This window comes from Pseudophryne corroboree, chromosome 5 (assembly GCF_028390025.1).
Source record: "Pseudophryne corroboree isolate aPseCor3 chromosome 5, aPseCor3.hap2, whole genome shotgun sequence".
Lineage (NCBI taxonomy): Eukaryota > Metazoa > Chordata > Amphibia > Anura > Myobatrachidae > Pseudophryne > Pseudophryne corroboree.
In genome coordinates, this window is record NC_086448.1 from 501,820,806 (window position 1) to 501,840,874 (window position 20,069).

General features: G+C 46.0%; 1 protein-coding gene across 2 annotated transcripts in view; it reads right to left on the bottom strand.

Moving 5' to 3' along the window:
* Window positions 1-20,069, bottom strand: part of LOC134927912 (protein-glutamine gamma-glutamyltransferase 5-like) — a 352,569-nt gene that overhangs the window by 136,276 nt on the left and 196,224 nt on the right. The window contains exons 11-12 of one of the 2 annotated variants that reach the window (XM_063923026.1): window positions 13,696-13,856; window positions 2,052-2,185 (exon numbers count right to left, since the gene is read on the bottom strand). In XM_063923026.1, coding sequence (XP_063779096.1) covers window positions 2,052-2,185; window positions 13,696-13,856 — 295 coding nt within the window. The remainder of the gene's footprint in view (window positions 1-2,051; window positions 2,186-13,695; window positions 13,857-20,069) is intronic. The other variant, XM_063923027.1, reaches the window with a different exon arrangement.

The window sequence follows — 20,069 nt, forward strand, 5'->3', positions numbered from 1 at the left end:
ATGATGACGTTTTGCCTCGTTCTGGTTTCTGAGTCTGGCGGGAAGTCCCAAACCGGACCCGGATCCGGGCTCGGAGCATGAAGTTCGGGGGGGCTCAGTTCCCAGAGAACCGAACCCGCTTATCCCTAGTTATAATGTGTTGTATTTTTTAATAAACACTTTCATTACCTAAGTGTTTACCTTGATGGGGTTATGCTGTATGTTTTGTTCTTAAAATTCCATACATTATGAATAATTTTATATTTATTATTATTAGCATTGCAGTGATGCTAAATTGGTAATTAATTATTTCTATTACCTAATGTTTAAAGATGAATGTTCTGGAGGCTTGGACCAAGGCGAGATGTAAAAGTGGGGGGCTGGGCTATATGGTGGAACAGTGAAAGAGGCTCATCATGGCAGAAAGCAGAAATGTGACAATATGACAGCAGTTATAACTAAAGGCTGAAATGACAATGTATGTTGCATCTCCAGTGTAGGAGAATTGCAATTAGAAAGCAATTCAATTGCAGGATTCGAGAAGGTAGATATATAGCTTTTATATTTACATAATTACCCATACATAAAATATTATAAAGCAATTATCTTCGGATAGAGGATCTACATAAACAGTGAACTTGGAGGCATTCTGGTCTTCTCTCTTTTACTAGCACTTGTAAGGAAATGTCAGAAGGCCAGAGTCTCATGTTAATTGTACAGAGTTGCACTCATACATCTTTGCTGCAGTCACGCCAAATAGCCCCTCTTGACACGCAAGGTCATGTGGGAATCTTCTAGTGTCTGGCGTCTTTTTTGCTTCCTTTTTTGCAGAGACTGCATCTTAGTCGCAATACGATATGATGGGGAGACTGTGCTGATTAGTTTGATACAATATATGACACTTGTACAGCTGTGTGAGGCTGAGTCTCTGGGGTAAATTTACTAAGGTGGGAGGTTTTTTTTAGAACTGGTGATATTGCTCATAACACCAATCAGACTCTACTTAACATATATCTAGCTGCTTCTAGAAGATAATGGTTAGAATCTGGTTGCTATGGCCAATATCACTGGTTCTAAATAACTCCCAGCTTAGTAAATGTAACTCTCTGAATCTGTACACAAAGTGCTACAGTGTAGTTTCCACCATTTTTTTTCAAATACAAGTCCTGTTCTGCTCTGTATACAGACTCAGTCACACACAATATACAAGTGTCATACATCAAATTAATCAGCACAGTCTTCGCATGCATCCTAGTCACATAGTGCTGCAACTAAGATGCATTTCCAGCAAAAAAAGACACTTGGTTTTATCAGAGTTACACGGGACCTGCCGGGTCACTCACATCAGGCATTTGCACTGCATGGAGTATTGAGGGGTGGTCTTCAGTATGCCGAATGTCGGGATCCCAGCGCACAGTATACCGGCGCCGGAATCCCGACACCCGGCATACCGACAGCTATTCTCCCTCGTGGGGGTCCACGACCCCCCTGGAGGGAGAATAAAATAGTGTGGCGTGCGCAGCGCGCCACCGTGCCCGCAAGGGGCTCCTTTGCGTTAGCCACGCTGTCGGTATGCCGGCGGTCGGGCTCCCGGTGCCGGTATGCTGGTCGCCGGGAGCCCGAGCGCCGGCATACCGTACTACACCCGTATTGAGGTTAGATGTATGAGGACACATCTGTATGTAGACTTGTGTGGTTTGGTTCTCCAGAAACCCAAATCCACCCAAATTTTGTGGATCCAAACTGAACCAAAACCTGGTCTGGATCCCCCGAGGAGATCCATACCGAGTCCCAGTTTGAATCTTCCCACAGTTCGGAATTAGGCTTTAAATCTAAATTTCGGGCTTTAGATTGCAAAAATTAAATTATTTTAGCTGTTTTTACTGATTTTTAGTGATTTTTATCAAGGATTATCAATTTATTTTATTGATTTTAAATTAACCAAAATCCGGTTCTGAACAAAACCACTTGAGGGTGGTTAAAAGTAAAACCCAAATCAAAACCAAAACACGGGGGTCCGCGCACATCTCTAAGTGTATTGTGATTCTGTAGATAATATTCATGTGACTTACTCTTTTTCAAGTAATCCCTTCACTAGTCCACTGCCTTCCAGTGCCAATGCACAATCACTCAATTCCTCTGTTAGTGGGTTGGTGAATTTGACTGTGATAATAAGCGGAGCATTAATTGCTGCATTTCCATTCACCTGTAAAGGGAAGACATACAGTACAATGAGTTTTTGGAGAGAGATCACACCAGTAAATGGATAACCAATATATAAATATTATAACTTTACTCAATGCCAAACAGTGCCATGAATTCCTAACCTTGCTCTCTATCCCCAACTGCTGGTGGAAGTTGTAAAATGAAAGAATTATGGAAATTCAGCATCTTGCTGTTATCAGGATGGGTATAAATAAATATATATTTAAAAAAATAAGTGCCATGTAAGCAAAACAAGGAGCATTTAATAGAAGCATTGGTAGATTAAGTTTGTAAGTACTGAGTCATCCTAGTTTGCAAATGAACAGCATATATGCAAAATCAATATACTGTAGGCCTGCTTGTTTGTTACACTACAAGGCTTATCTTTGTTGTAATTATTACAGCTGAATACTATGAGCACCTCAGGTGCATTGACAACATAAAGTTTACGAGTGCTCAGCAGATATGATCGATGTCAATCACAGACAGAGGATAATGGCCGTTTGGCCCAATCTGCACTAGAGATGAGCGGGTTCGGTTCCTCGGAATCCGAACCCCCCCGAACTTCAGCCTTTTTACACGAGTCCGAGGCAGACTCGGATCTTCCCGCCTTGCTCGGTTAACCCGAGCGCGCCCGAACGTCATCATCCCGCTGTCGGATTCTCGCGAGGCTCGGATTCTATCGCAAGACTCGGATTCTATATAAGGAGCCGCGCGTCGCCGCCATTTTCACACGTGCATTGAGATTGATAGGGAGAGGACGTGGCTGGCGTCCTCTCCGTTAGAATAGATAGAGACACTTGAGTTGATTTACTACTAACTTAGTAATTTTGGGGAGCATTAGGAGTACTCAGAGTGCAGAGTTTTGCTGATAGTTACTAGTGACCACCACCAGTTTTATTTATTATTTAATATAATCCGTTCTCTGCCTGAAAAAAAAACGATACACAGTCACATACCATATTTGTGCTCAGCCTCAGTGTGCTGCATGATAATATCATCTATGTATATCTGACTGTGCTGAGTGCTCACTGCTCACACAGCTGAATTGTGGGGGAGACTGGGGTGCAGTTATAGCAGGAGTACAGTGCACACTTTTGCTGCCAGTGTGACTGACCAGTGACCACCAGTATATTGTCTGCCTGAAAAAGTTAAACACTCCTGTGGTGTTTTTTTATTTTATTCTATAAACGCATTCTGCTGACAGTGTCCAGCAGGTCCGTCATTCATTATATTATATAAATATTTACCTGCAGTAGTGTTATATTTTTTTTGTTCATCTCTATCATCTTTATCATCTCTATATTAGCAGACGCAGTACGGTAGTCCACGGCTGTGGCTACCTCTGTGTCGTCAGTGCTCGTCCATAATTGTATACCTACCTGTGGTGGTTTTTTTTTTTCTATCTTCTTCATACTAGTAGTTTAGGAGTCTGCTGACAGTGTCCAGCAGGTCCGTCATTATATTATATATACCTGCAGTAGTGATATATATATTTTTTTTATATCATTATCATCTCTATACTAGCAGACGCAGTACGGTAGTCCACGGCTGTAGCTACCTCTGTGTCGTCAGTGCTCGTGCTATCTTCTTCATACTAGTAGTTTAGGAGTCTGCTGACAGTGTCCAGCAGGTCCGTCATTATATTATATATACCTGCAGTAGTGATATATATATATTTTTTATATCATTATCATCTCTATACTAGCAGACGCAGTACGGTAGTCCACGGCTGTAGCTACCTCTGTGTCGTCAGTGCTTGTCCATAATTGTATACCTACCTGTGGTGGTTTTTTTTTTTCTATCTTCTTCATACTAGTAGTTTAGGAGTCTGCTGACAGTGTCCAGCAGGTCCGTCATTATATTATATATACCTGCAGTAGTGATATATATATATTTTTTATATCATTATCATCTCTATACTAGCAGACGCAGTACGGTAGTCCACGGCTGTAGCTACCTCTGTGTCGTCAGTGCTCGTCCATAATTGTATACCTACCTGTGGTGGTTTTTTTTTTTCTATCTTCTTCATACTAGTAGTTTAGGAGTCTGCTGACAGTGTCCAGCAGGTCCGTAATTATATTATATATACCTGCAGTAGTGATATATATATATTTTTTATATCATTATCATCTCTATACTAGCAGACGCAGTACGGTAGTCCACGGCTGTAGCTACCTCTGTGTCGTCAGTCACTCGTCATCCATAAGTATACTAGTATCCATCCATCCATCCATCTCCATTGTTTACCTGAGGTGCCTTTTAGTTGTGCCTATTAAAATATGGAGAACAAAAATGTTGAGGTTCCAAAAATAGGGAAAGATCAAGATCCACTTCCACCTCGTGCTGAAGCTGCTGCCACTAGTCATGGCCGAGACAATGAAATTCCATCAACGTCGTCTGCCAAGGCCGATGCCCAGTGTCATAGTACAGAGCATGTAAAATCCAAAACACAAAATATCAGTAAAAAAAGGACTCAAAAATCTAAAATAAAATCGTCGGAGGAGAAGCGTAAACTTGCCAATATGCCATTTACCACACGGAGTGGCAAGGAACGGCTGAGGCCCTGGCCTATGTTCATGGCTAGTGGTTCAGCTTCACATGAGGATGGAAGCACTCAGCCTCTCGCTAGAAAAATGAAAAGACTTAAGCTGGCAAAAGCACAGCAAAGAACTGTGCGTTCTTCGAAATCACAAATCCACAAGGAGAGTCCAATTGTGTCGGTTGCGATGCCTGACCTTCCCAACACTGGACGTGAAGAGCATGCGCCTTCCACCATTTGCACGCCCCCTGCAAGTGCTGGAAGGAGCACCCGCAGTCCGGTTCCTGATAGTCAGATTGAAGATGTCAGTGTTGAAGTACACCAGGATGAGGAGGATATGGGTGTTGCTGGCGCTGGGGAGGAAATTGACAAGGAGGATTCTGATGGTGAGGTGGTTTGTTTAAGTCAGGCACCCGGGGAGACACCTGTTGTCCGTGGGAGGAATATGGCCATTGACATGCCTGGTGAAAATACCAAAAAAATCAGCTCTTCGGTGTGGAAGTATTTCAACAGAAATGCGGACAACAGGTGTCAAGCCGTGTGTTGCCTTTGTCAAGCTGTAATAAGTAGGGGTAAGGACGTTAACCACCTCGGAACATCCTCCCTTATACGTCACCTGCAGCGCATTCATCATAAGTCAGTGACAAGTTCAAAAACTTTGGGCGACAGCGGAAGCAGTCCACTGACCAGTAAATCCCTTCCTCTTGTAACCAAGCTCACGCAAACCACCCCACCAACTCCCTCAGTGTCAATTTCCTCCTTCCCCAGGAATGCCAATAGTCCTGCAGGCCATGTCACTGGCAATTCTGACGAGTCCTCTCCTGCCTGGGATTCCTCCGATGCATCCTTGAGTGTAACGCCTACTGCTGCTGGCGCTGCTGTTGTTGCTGCTGGGAGTCGATGGTCATCCCAGAGGGGAAGTCGTAAGACCACTTTTACTACTTCCACCAAGCAATTGACTGTCCAACAGTCCTTTGCGAGGAAGATGAAATATCACAGCAGTCATCCTGCTGCAAAGCGGATAACTGAGGCCTTGGCATCCTGGGCGGTGAGAAACGTGGTTCCGGTATCCATCATTACTGCAGAGCCAACTATAGACTTGTTTGAGGTACTGTGTCCCCGGTACCAAATACCATCTAGGTTCCATTTCTCTAGGCAGGCGATACCGAAAATGTACACAGACCTCAGAAAAAGACTCACCAGTGTCCTAAAAAATGCAGTTGTACCCAATGTCCACTTAACCACGGACATGTGGACAAGTGGAGCAGGGCATACTCAGGACTATATGACTGTGACAGCCCACTGGGTAGATGTATTGACTCCCGCCGCAAGAACAGCAGCGGCGGCACCAGTAGCAGCATCTCGCAAACGCCAACTCTTTCCTAGGCAGGCTACGCTTTGTATCACCGCTTTCCAGAATACGCACACAGCTGAAAACCTCTTACGGCAACTGAGGAAGATCATCGCAGAATGGCTTACCCCAATTGGACTCTCCTGTGGATTTGTGGCATCGGACAACGCCAGCAATATTGTGTGTGCATTAAATCTGGGCAAATTCCAGCACGTCCCATGTTTTGCACATACCTTGAATTTGGTGGTGCAGAATTATTTAAAAAACGACAGGGGCGTGCAAGAGATGCTGTCGGTGGCCAGAAGAATTGCGGGACACTTTCGGCATACAGGCACCACGTACAGAAGACTGGAGCAACACCAAAAACGCCTGAACCTGCCCTGCCATCATCTGAAGCAAGAAGTGGTAACGAGGTGGAATTCAACCCTCTATATGCTTCAGAGGTTGGAGGAGCAGCAAAAGGCCATTCAAGCCTATACAACTGAGCACGATATAGGAGGTGGAATGCACCTGTCTCAAGCGCAGTGGAGAATGATTTCAACGTTGTGCAAGGTTCTGCAACCTTTTGAACTTGCCACACGTGAAGTCAGTTCAGACACTGCCAGCCTGAGTCAGGTCATTCCCCTCATCAGGCTTTTGCAGAAGAAGCTGGAGACATTGAAGGAGGAGCTAACACTGAGCGATTCCGTTAGGCATGTGGGACTTGTGGATGGAGCCCTTAATTCGCTTAACAAGGATTCACGGGTGGTCAAACTGTTGAAATCAGAGCACTACATTTTGGCCACCGTGCTCGATCCTAGATTTAAAACCTACGTTGTATCTCTCTTTCCGGCAGACACAAGTCTGCAGGGGTTCAAAAAACTGCTGGTGAGAAAATTGTCAAGTCAAGCGGAACGTGACCTGTCAACATCTCCTCCTTCACATTCTCCCGCAACTGGGGGTGCGAGGAAAAGGCTCAGAATTCCGAGCCCACCCGCTGGCGGTGATGCAGGGCAGTCTGGAGCGACTGCTGATGCTGACATCTGGTCCGGACTGAAGGACCTGCCAACGATTACGGACATGTCGTCTACTGTCACTGCATATGATTCTCTCACCATTGAAAGAATGGTGGAGGATTATATGAGTGACCGCATCCAAGTAGGCACGTCAGACAGTCCGTACGTATACTGGCAGGAAAAAGAGGCAATTTGGAGGCCCTTGCACAAACTGGCTTTATTCTACCTAAGTTGCCCTCCCACAAGTGTGTACTCCGAAAGAGTGTTTAGTGCCGCCGCTCACCTTGTCAGCAATCGGCGTACGAGGTTACTTCCAGAAAATGTGGAGAAGATGATGTTCATTAAAATGAATTATAATCAATTCCTCCATGGAGACATTCACCAGCAGCAATTGCCTCCACAAAGTACACAGGGAGCTGTGATGGTGGATTCCAGTGGGGACGAATTGATAATCTGTGAGGAGGGGGATGTACACGGTGATGAATCGGAGGATGATGATGAGGTGGACATCTTGCCTCTGTAGAGCCAGTTTGTGCAAGGAGAGATTAATTGCTTCATTTTTGGTGGGGGTCCAAACCAACCCGTCATTTCAGTCACAGTCGTGTGGCAGACCCTGTCACTGAAATGATGGGTTGGTTAAAGTGTGCATGTCCTGTTTATACAACATAAGGGTGGGTGGGAGGGCCCAAGGACAATTCCATCTTGCACCTCTTTTTTCTTTCATTTTTCTTTGCGTCATGTGCTGTTTGGGGAGTGTTTTTTGGAAGGGCCATCCTGCGTGACACTGCAGTGCCACTCCTAGATGGGCCAGGTGTTTGTGTCGGCCACTAGGGTCACTTATCTTAGTCACACAGCTACCTCATTGCGCCTCTTTTTTTTCTTCTTTGCGTCATGTGCTGTTTGGGGAGTATTTTTTGGAAGGGCCATCCGGCCTGACACTGCAGTGCCACTCCTAGATGGGCCAGGTGTTTGTGTCGGCCACTAGGGTCGCTTAGCTTACTCACACAGCTACCTCATTGCGCCTCTTTTTTTCTTTGCGTCATGTGCTGTTTGGGGAGTGTTTTTTGGAAGGGCCATCCTGCGTGACACTGCAGTGCCAGTCCTAGATGGGCCAGGTGTTTGTGTCGGCCACTTGGGTCGCTGAGCTTAGTCACACAGCTACCTCATTGCGCCTCTTTTTTTCTTTGCGTCATGTGCTGTTTGGGGAGTGTTTTTTGGAAGGGCCATCCTGCGTGACACTGCAGTGCCACTCCTAGATGGGCCAGGTGTTTGTGTCGGCCACTTGGGTCGCTGAGCTTAGTCATCCAGCGACCTCGGTGCAAATTTTAGGACTAAAAATAATATTGTGAGGTGTGAGGTGTTCAGAATAGACTGAAAATGAGTGGAAATTATGGTTATTGAGGTTAATAATACTTTGGGATCAAAATGACCCCCAAATTCTATGATTTAAGCTGTTTTTTAGGGTTTTTTGAAAAAAACACCCGAATCCAAAACACACCCGAATCCGACAAAAAAAATTCGGTGAGGTTTTGCCAAAACGTGTTCGAACCCAAAACACGGCACGGAACCGAACCCAAAACCAAAACACAAAACCCGAAAAATTCCGGTGCACATCTCTAATCTGCACACATGGTGCCTGATTCAGACTTGAATGCAATCTGCATGCAATGTTCACATAGTTGGGCAATCACTTGCAAATGCTTATGCGCAAAGATTTCTTAACCTCACACACAAAGGTGGCATTGTGAACGACTCATATGGTATCAGAAAGTGATGGGCAGTCCTGTGCGGTAGCTGGGAGATAGCTACTAGTGCACGCAAAAGTGGGCCATTCAGTAGTCAAATTATGTGTATCGTGTGCTGGGCGTGTCAATGCAAGTTGATGTGCTCACAATAGGGCTGATGCAATTTTCGACTGTGTGACCGATGGTGGTGCATAAGGATGCATCAATTGGTATTACAGTGTGTAAAGGCGCTAGAAGTAGGAGTCTCAGTCCTTGCACATTCGGTGACATGATCATACACAAGGGAGGGCATTTGTAGGCAATTTGCATACACAAACTGACAAGCTACCGCCAATAACCACTGCTGTGTTTGCTTTTGTGTGCAATCCAAAATCAGATCCAAAGCAGCCATACAGAGAACAAAAATAAGCGGGATAGGGCACACCCCTGTCTGGTGGCGTTATATATTCTGTAGCCCAATTCCTTGCTGAGAGCAAGTCCTACAACACAAGTATTCTATGAAGGCATTGGGGACCAAGTCCCAGGTGTAAAAGTGGGAAGCAGTTACAATACCGCTAGTCGGGATCCCGAATAGCGGTGAAATGCTGCCGCCGGAAAACTGGCGCCGCAGGCATTTCTCCCTCTGTGGGAGAGCAGCAAGCTACCGCGCCCGCAAGGGGCTTCCTAGCACTCGCCACGCGTCCGGCATACTGGTGGCCAGGATCCCGCTGTTTGTACTGTACTGATCCCGGCCGCCGGTAATTCATACTGAACCTGTTCAAGCATGGTAGACATAAAGTGCCAATCCACTATAACGAATGCTTTTCCACTTCTGTGGAAAGAAGAAATACGTAGGACTGTCCTTCACTGACATTGTGTACAAGATCAGTTATTAATGCTATCTTTTGCTTCTTTACCAGTTATGAAACCTATTTGATTCATTACTTGTACCTGTTTCTTAAAAACAGGTTTTTTTAAATCATTTTATTAGATTTCTTTAGATTTATTCGCAACCACAGATTTCTGATGCAGCTTCTAAAAACATTGGGGGTGATTCCAACCTGATCGCTAGCAGGCTACTTTTAGCACTGCTGCGATCAGGTAGTCACTGCCTACAGGGGAGGGGGGATTCGCTGTGCAGAAAGCTGCACAGTTTCTCCACAGCTCAGGACTTACTCAGTCGCTGTGATGATCTTGTCCGGAGCTGACGTCAGGATCCCTCCCTGGAAACGGCTGGACATGCCTGCGTTCGCCTGGACACGCCTTTAAAATGGGGAGTAGACACCCCCGTCCGGCCTCTTCCTGTCAATCTTCTAGCGTTCGCCGCTGCAAACGCTTTCTTCATTCATTTCATCGCTGCGCACATGTGCAGTACTGACCTATTCGCACGGCAGTGAAAAATTGCAGATTTGGCTGTAACTTTCACTTGTAAAGACTTATGACTGTATAGGTGCAATGAGTTAAGGATGGAAGGGGGATCAAGCGTAGGCTGAATACAGTAAAGGGGTGTTCATACAATGGTATGTAGTTATGTGACCGGTGGTCAGGAGACCGCAGGTCGCCAGTCACGCATACCACACCCCATACAATGCATCTAAGGTAGGCCTGGACACCGACAAATGTTTGCATCTGAAGCTTTATGCTCTTGTGGTTGAGGGAAGGCTGGTACAAAAACACATGACGACAGCGATGATGATGATGATTATGATGATGATGATGATAACGATCTGCACTACTAACTTCCTGCTTCTGATTGGTTGCTTGTGGATTGACTTCAATTGATAGTAATTATTTCATTAGTGTGAATGCTATATTGAAGCAGCATTTGTCCATTTACATTATTTATTTGATATATACATTTGGATTGCTGCAGGAAAGGAATCTTGAATGGAAATGAGTTGTTTGTATTTAATTTATATTTTCTTCAATATAAACAGTGATTTTTTTTAATTTGTATTTTATTATATTTTGTGAATGTAATTTTTTTCAGTTACTGCTAACACAGTCAAGTCACATCTTTATGCTAAATTTGTTGCTCCAGGTGTAAACCTTGCAGTCCTTGCCAGTGTTACATAGCAGGACACAGATAAGATGCACCCAGTTGAGCACCCATATGCACCCACATAGCTGGACATACATAAGATGCACCCAGTTGAGTATATACAGTATACATAAATATGTTATTTTTACATACATTTTTGGGGGCCGGGGGACATCCTGATTCATATGCTGCATTACGCCCTAACTGTGATCATATGTTAGGAAAATGTGATTGTTTCCCTGTCTATGGGGTCAATTCAATTCGGCAACTTATGAATAGTGCCGGGAATTAGCTCCCGACGCTATTCAATTCAGCTCCAGTTAAGTCGGCGATGTCCCGTTCTCGCCGACTAAACAGGTTGAATTGTCGGGAGAACGGGCATTCTCCGAATTAACTCCCCGGCTCGAGGCTGATTCCCGACAGAATCAGCCTCGCGCCGGCCGCGAGGCAGCACTTTTGTCGGGTTTCTTCTCTCATCCCCCGGGGATGAGAGAAGAATTCCCGACAATTGCGGGTAACTAGCGGCTGAATTGAATAGCGTCGGGAGCTAATTCCCGGCGCTATTCATAAGTTGCCGAATTGAATTGACCCCTTTGTCTCCACAACAGGGCCCACTCAGGGCTCAATAGCATCCTCGCTGTTCTAAATGTCATTTTGTGTCCAAACTACCATAACCAGAGAAGAAATTACCCCAAAATAATTAAATCTCTTACAGGGGTGGTGGTTTGGATGCTGACCATACTTGCAGGTTGTGCTAATACCCTGAGCAGAGGCACAGAGTCTCATATTGTGGTTTTCACCAGGGACCCCAGCAAGGGGGTTTGGGATTTGCTGTACTTGATATGCAGGTCGCAACCCTCTGATTCCTCGCAGTAGTGAGATTGGCCGCCATGATGCTTACTAGAGCGTAATCAACATTGGTCTGAACCCAACTGGCAGAGCTGTACCAGTGGATTGGCAGAATCAGCTCAGACGAATATCCAAAGTCAGAACCAAGAAATCATGAGAAGCAGCACCAACGGAGCAGGCATGTAGAATCATCAGACGAACCAGATCAGAACACAGAAGAGTCTACTGGGAGCTCCAACAGAATCAAACACTGGAGTACAGGCATGGAGTCTAATACTCTGGCACTTGAGCAGTGCCCATAATCTCACTTTATAAGGAAGCAATTCAAACCTGGCACCAAACTTGATTTCACGTTTGATGTTCCTTTAAATTTCAGACAGAGTGGCGCATGCACCCTTATGGGAGCCACAGCTGCCTGGAGTCACAGCCATCTGCAGCAGCCAGCAACAGAGAGCTGCAAACCACTGCAGCCAGAGAGATTTGGACATGAGAGCAGCCCCCGAAACAGCAACAGCTGTGGAGAGGGACCACTGGCAATGAGGACAACTTCACACACCAGCCTGCAACGGAAACTCTTCAGCCCCAGTAGAACGGCACAGCTAAATCCAGTAAGGAAGAAGTTCGGGCTCCATCATATGACAATTGGTCACCTTCAGTGGCCTTAGAGAAATAGCACAAATATCTCCTCCAGTATGATGGACCTGTTATATAACAGTGTCACATCATTGTCATTTTGTTTACTGTGCATAAAATTAAGCTTGTAATTAATTGTGTCATTTATATTTCATGTTCCTGAGGTTATGTTTTGGAAAATCATGTTGCAGTCAGAGTGACTGCAGACCATGGTGCACTTAGTATGTGCAAAAGAGAAAATCAACTAAACAGGATATAGATATACCACCCAAAATGCTTTGATTTTAGTGGACACTACAGATTTGATGGTTCTGTCCAGTTAATATTATCTGTATTGCATTACCCTGATCACTGGGAAATTGGGGAGGTCCTGTATGTCTATTCACTGTATGTCTGAATAGCAGAAAAGGGGTGAGCAGGTCCCACATGCATCCACTGGCGTATCTATAATGGGTGCAGTGTGTGTGGTGCCCAAACCGCAAACACTGCACCCATTTCTTCTTTACTTACCTTCCCGGCATCCATCGGCGACTGTGCGTGGGCCCCCTCCTCCCCCGTAGCCGTCACAGCCACTGCTAGCGCACTAAGCGCTGGAGACTCTGGCACAGTGCCAGAGTCTACAGCGCATGCGCAGGACTCCGGAAAAATGGCACAGAGGCCATTTTTCGGAGTCCTGCGCATGCGCTGTAGACTCTGGCACTGTGCCAGAGTCTCAGCGCTGAGAGCGCTAGCAGCGGCGGTGACAGCTACAGGAGAGGAGGGGGCCCACACACGGAGTCTGCACACGGGTACCCTTCTCTCTAGAAACGCTGCTGCATGCCTCTACAACTGATGCGCACGGCAGTTAAAAAATAGAGGCAGGTAAGTGTCAGGCTAGCGCATTTCAGTGCAAGTCTTACCCCGCTATTATACAGACATGCAGAAACATCGCTAACATCTTTGCACATAAGATCACCACGCAGACCGTGAGTGCCTCTGAAGACACAGGTCTCTCCAGTAGCAAGTGTGATCACAGCTGCTAACATATACTGTATGTGCACCCAGAAAAGGATGTCTGACGCCTGACCACTCCCCATTACCAATTCCAAACACTAATTTCCTGTCACTCACTTTGTGACTAAAATTTAATTGTGACCATATGCATGCGCAGCGCAAAAACATTGATCTATGCGTACAACCGCCGATTTTCGTCTGGACCTGAATGACCCCCAAATTGCAGCCAAAATTTTAAAGTATACATTTTTTTTTTTTTATTGTGTTTGTGGAGCCATGAAAAAACAATATTAAATTATATAATTTTTCAAATAACATACATGATTTCAATACTAAGAAACACAGCCTTAAGGAATTGTATAACCTGTCACAGGAATCTCTACCTCAACCTGCAGGGTGGGGGAATCCAATGTAATTCTTCTCTCAACCAAAAGCTTTTCCCTGCTGTCCGTCAGTTCTCCTACTGCAGATACCTTCAGCAGGTTACTGTCACTGAGGAACAGCTTGTACACTGAGTAAGGAATCAGCTGCAGAGCAGTGTACTCTGGGGAAAACGAGGATATAAGTTATATTTTTACACTTACAGGGATAAATGCATTAAGAAGGATAAATAAATAAGATTACACTTAGAGGGACACATTTTTATAAATATATAAAAATGACACAATATTCTGCAAAATATCTCTATAAATAGTGTTCATTTTTCTGCATGAATACAATACATTACATTTACAGAATCAATAGATTTAAAAAAAATAGGATTTTGGTTACCTACCGGTAAATCCTTTTCTCGTAGTCCATAGAGGATGCTGGGGTCCACATTAGTACCATGGGGGTATAGATGGGTCCACCAGGAGCCATTGGCACTTTAAGAGTTTGAGAGTTTGGGCTGGCTCCTCCCTCTATGTCCCTCCTACCACACTCAGCCTAGAAACTGTTCCCGAGGAGACGGACATCTTCGAGAGAAGGATTTAACACAGATAGTGGCGAGATTCATACCAGCTCACACATACAAGGCACATCAAGCTAACTTATACCCCTTTTCCACTAACTTTTAAAACACGGGTAAATGCGCGGGGACGCGCATTTATCCGTGTTTTTCCCTAGTGGAAAAGGGTCCCCCTGCAAATTCCCGGATTAAGTGATCCAGGAATCCTACCCGGGTAGCTTGCTGGGTTGAACACGTGTTCAACCCGGTAAGCTGTGTAGTGTGAACGGGAGCCGTGTCGAGGCGACACGGCTCCCATTCACAGTGTATAGGGAGGGCGGCACTGGGAGATCATGTGATCTTCCAGCGCTGCCCCTGCCACGTCACTAGCAGCGTATATGCAATATGCCAGGTTGGTGAGCGCTGTGGGAAAGGGGGCTGTAGCACGGGTCACAGCCGCGTCAGGCGACACGGCTGCGACCCGTGCTACAGTGGAAAATGGGTATTAGCTTGAAAACTCAGCAACTGCTGAAACATTACTTACCAAGTAACAATGCAGTACTCAACTAAAACGAAGTTGTACTGTGCCAAATGACGATAGCAGGGAAACGAAGCGCTGGACGGGCACTCAGAATCCTCTACGGACTATGAGAAAAGGATTTACCGGTAGGTAACCAAAATCCTATTTTCTCTTACATCCTAGAGGATGCTGGGGTCCACATTAGTACCATGGGAATGTACCAAAGTTCCCAGAACGGGAGGAAGAGCGCGGAGGCTCCTGCAGAACTGATTGACTGAACTTCAGATCATCAGAGGCCAAAGTATCGAACTTGTAGAATTTTGCAAATGTGTTCGACCCAGACCAAGTTGCAGCTCGGCAAAGTTGTAAAGCCGAGACGCCCCGGGCAGCCGCCCAGGAAGACCCCACCTTATGAGTAGAGTGGGCCTAGACAGTCGTTGGACACGGCAATCCTGCTGTAGAATACGCATGCTGGATAGTGAACCTGATCCAGTGAGGGAACGTCTACTTAGAAGCAGGACACCCAATTTTCTTGGGATCATACAGGACAAACAGAGAATCTGATTTTCTGTGACAAGCAGTCCTCTTCACATAGATTTTCAGAGCCCTTAAAACATCCAAGGACTTTGATGATATTGGGGAGTCAGTAGCCACTGGCACCACAATAGATTGGTTGATATGAAATGCCGATACAACCTTCGGAAGAAACTGCTGGCGTGTCCGGAGCTCAGCTCTATCTTCGTGGAAGATCAAGTATGGGCTTTTACAGGACGGTACTGCGATTGTGGAGTCGGTACTGTGCTCCTCGATACTCGTATGGTACAGCTCCGCCAGCGCGAGGGACAGATGCAGGCTCCAAAAGGTGGTCAGAACCGCAGAGAAGATCATCGGGGCCGACCTTCCCTCAGTCCAGGACCTGTACTTGTCCAGAGCTAAAAAGCGGGCAATGAAGATAGTAAAAGACCAGCTACACCCCGGTCACAGCATGTTTAACTTGCTTTCTTCAGGCAGGTGTTACAGGGCTGTCCCCGCCAGATCCACCAGAAGCCTCAAAAGTTTCTTTCCCCAAGCGGTCCGCCTGCTGAACTCCTGAACATTGACTGACTAGACGTACATGTAACTAACTTGTGTCCCTACGGTATACCTATCTGTGTAACTTTACTTGCCCCCCCACACACACACACACACCTGCTTACCTGTTACCTACTTGGCTGTTGTATAGCAAACCGAAGACAAATTCCTAGTATACGCAAGTATACCTGGCCAATAAAGCTGATTCTCATTCTGATTCTGATTCTGAAAGCCCCCAACTCTGACACACGTCTAGCAGAAGCTAAGGCCAACAACGTGACAGCCTTCCATGTAAGAAATTTGACCTCAAACTCCTGTAGAGGCTCGAACCAGTCCGATTGGAGGAACTGCAACACCATGTTAAGGTCCCAAGGCGCCGTAGGTGGTACAAAGGGAGGTTGGATGTGCAGAACTCCCTTCAAAAAGGTCTGAACCTCAGGGAGGGCAGCCAACTGTTTCTGGAAGAAAATGGATAGGGACGAAATCTGGACCTTCACAGATCCCAACTTCAGGCCCATATCACAACCGGCTTGTAGGAAGAGGAGAAACCGTCCCAGTTGAAACTCCATCGCAGGAAATTTCTTGGACTCACACCAAGATACATATTTTTTCCAAATTCGATGGTAATGTTTAGACGTTACTCCTTTCCTAGCCTGTATCAAGGTAGGAATAACATTATTCGGAATGCCCTTTTGAGCTAGTATCAGGCATTCAACCTCCATGTCATCAAACGTAGTCGCGTTAAGTCTTGATAGGCGAACGGCCCCTGCTGTAGCAGGTCCTCTCGAAGAGGAAGAGGCCTCGGCTCTTCTTGCAGTAGATCCAGAAGATCCGCGCACCAAGCCCTTCTTGGCCAGTCTGTAGCAATGAGGATTGCTTGAACCCTTGTTCTCCTTATGAGCTTTAGAACTCTTGGGATGAGTGGAAGTGGAGGAAACATGTACACCGACTGGAACACCCACAGAGTCACTAGGGCGCCCACCGCCACTGTTTGCGGGTCCCTCGACCTGGAACAATACCGCCGAAGCTTCTTGTTGAGACAAGAGGCCATCATGTCGATCTGGGGTACGCCCCAAAGATCTGATACCTCCTTGAACACCTCCGGATGGAGACCCCACTCTCCTGGATGGAGATCGTGTCTGCTGAGGAAGTCCGCTACCCAGTTGTCTACTCCCAGAATGAAGATTGCTGACAGCGCCAATGCTTCGTTACCTCTGTCATTGCGGCTCTGCTCTTCGTTCCGCCCTGTCAGTTTATGTAAGCCACTGTTGTCACATTGTCTGACTGCACTTGTACGGCCCGATTTTTCAGAAGATGGGCCGCTTAAAGATGACCATTGTAGACGCTCTTAGTTCCAGAATGTTTATCGGCAGGCCGGCTTCCAGACTTGACCACCTTCCTTGGAAGGTTTCCCCTTGAGTGACTGTGCCGCAGCCCTGGAGACTTGCATCCGTGGTTAGAAGGATCCAGTCCTGAATCCTGAACCTGCGGCCCTCCAGAAGGTGAGGCAGTTGCAGCCACCAGAGGAGTGAAATCCTGGCCTTTGGTGACAGACGTATTCTCTGGTGCATGTGTAGATGGGATCCCGACCACTTGTCCAGGATATCCAGTTGGAAGGACCGAACGTGAAACCTCCCGTACTGCAGGGCCTCGTAAGAGGCCATCATCTTTCCCAGAAGGCGAATGCACTGATGAACCGACACCCGGGTTGGCTTCAGGACATCCCGGACCATTGTTTGTATCATCAACCTTTTTTCCTCTGGAAGAAACACCCTCTGCACTTCCGTGTCGAGGATTGTTCCCAGAAAGGATAACCTCCTGGTTGGTTCCAAATGTGATTTTGGAAGAATCAGTTTCCAGCCATGTTCCCTGAGAAGCTGGGTCGTGAGAACTATGGACCATAACAGCTTCTCCTTGGACGATGCTTTTATCAGCAGATCGTCCAGATATGGAATTATGTTCACCCCCTGTCTGCGGAGGAGAATCATAATTTCCGCCATCACCTTGGTGAATACCCTCGGTGCTGTGCAGAGGCCAAATGGCTGGTCCTGGAACTGAAAATGACAGTCCAACAGTGCGAATCGAAGATAAGCTTGATGCGGCAGCCAAATCAGAATGTGGAGGTACGCATCCTTGATATCCAGGGATACCAGGAATTCCCCCTCCTCCAAACCTAATATCACTGCCCTTAGAGACTCCATTTTGAACTTGAACTCCCTCAGAAAGGGGTTTAGTGATTTTAAGTTCAGAATGGACCTTTGTTTTGCATATGAGGTGGTACTGGCACAATGACCTGTGCCTCCACCAACTTCTGGATGGCTTCTTGCAGGATAGTCCTGTCTGCCAGCAGAGCTGGCAAGCCTGATATGAAAAATCGGTGAGGAGGGAGATTTTGAAATTCCAGCCTGCACCCCTGAGACACAATAGCCTGCACCCAGGGGTCCAGGCCGGATGATACCCAGACGTGACTGAAATGTCTGAGTCTCGCTCCCCCCGGCCCCACCTCCGGGGCGTGCAGTCCACCGTCATGCGGAGGACTTTGGTGTACCTGTAGCAGGTTTCTGGTCCTGGGAACCTGCAGCCGCAGGTTTCTTGGACTTGGGCCGACCTCCCCGAAAGAAGGTGTTGGACAGCTTGGCCTTTCTGGGCTTGGTAGACCGAAAGGGCTGTGATGTAGCTGAAGAAAAGGGTTTCTTCAGAGCAGGTGTAGCTGAGGGAAGAAAAGGTGACTTACCAGACGTAGCCGTGGAGATCCACGCATCTAACGCTTCCCCAAAGAGAGCCTGACCTGTGTGGGGTAGGGTCTCCACACCTCTCCTGGATCCCGCGTCGGCAGACCACTGGCGCAACCACAGTCCTCGACGAGCTGATACAGACATGGAAGAAATTCCCGCAGCCATGGAACCCAGGTCTTTCATGGATTCTGACTGTGATTACGGTACATTGTGAGTAATAATTATAGTGGATTTCTCAATTAAAATATCCTAACAGTAAGCCTATATATCCCAATGAGGGGAGCGCACAATTTATGTATACAATCCTATAGGTCAATATTGACAATAAGCACAACAATATAGTTGTATAATTATTATAAGTGAGAATTATCTAGTTGATTGATCTTATTTGAGACTAGTGTGTGTTCTATTCTTTATTTTTGATTTTTCTTTTGCACTATTCACTATTTCACATATTTTCTTTGAATACTTCGCTAGCTATCCATTACTAGTATTTTATACAAAATATAATAAAGGTTATGTTTTATAGGGAGTCGTCCTGTACCTAGATTCAGATTTATCATCACAGCCAGTTACAGATGAGTGCCCCAATGTGGAATACTTTTTCTTTTTGTGTTTTAATGTGATTAACTTATTCCAGGGAGCAACCCCAAACCAATGGTTAATACCAAGAATTTTTTCTGAGAATTGTTTTTGATTATAAACAATGGGAAGTAACTGACTGATATGAGCATATGACCTATATGATCTGTGCGGATTTTTTCTTTTCTCAGAACTTTCATGGATTCTACCAGAAATCCTGCCGAATCCTGAATGTTACGTAAAAACAATTCAGCATCACATTTCTCCATAGTATCCAAGTCTTCAAGTAACGTGCCTGACCACTTTACTATAGCTTTGGCAATCCAAGCACGGGCAATTGTGGGACGTAGTATTGCCCCAGAAGCCGTGTACATGGTTTTGAGCGTATTATCAATTTTACGATCAGCCGGCTCTTTCAAGGCGGTAGATCCTTGAACAGGTAAAACCACCTTTTTTGAGAGTCTGGATACTGACGCGTCAACAGTAGGCGGGTTTTACCATTTTTTCCTATCCTCTACCGGGAAAGGAAATGCCACCAGAACCCTTTTAGGTATCTTGAATTTTTTAATTCCTTTGACGCAGGGAAGGTTAGCGAGGCTTTCTTATTTTCAGTGAAGTAAGCCTCCTCAACCTGCTCGGGTGTTGTATCAGCAATATTCAACACATCTTTAATAGCCTCTATCATCAACTGCACCCCTTTAGCAAGAGATGCTGCCCCCCGCAACACATCCCCGTCACCGTCTGCAGTGTCAGAATCGGTATCCGTATCATCCTGCATGATCTGCGCAAGAGCACGTTTATGTGAATATACAGCGGGGAGCCCTGAGGTACCAGAACTGGGCCAAACTGAGTTGCAGATTCATTTTGTGCAACCCTATTTGAAATCTGAGAAATCATAGATTTGATAGAGGATAACCACTC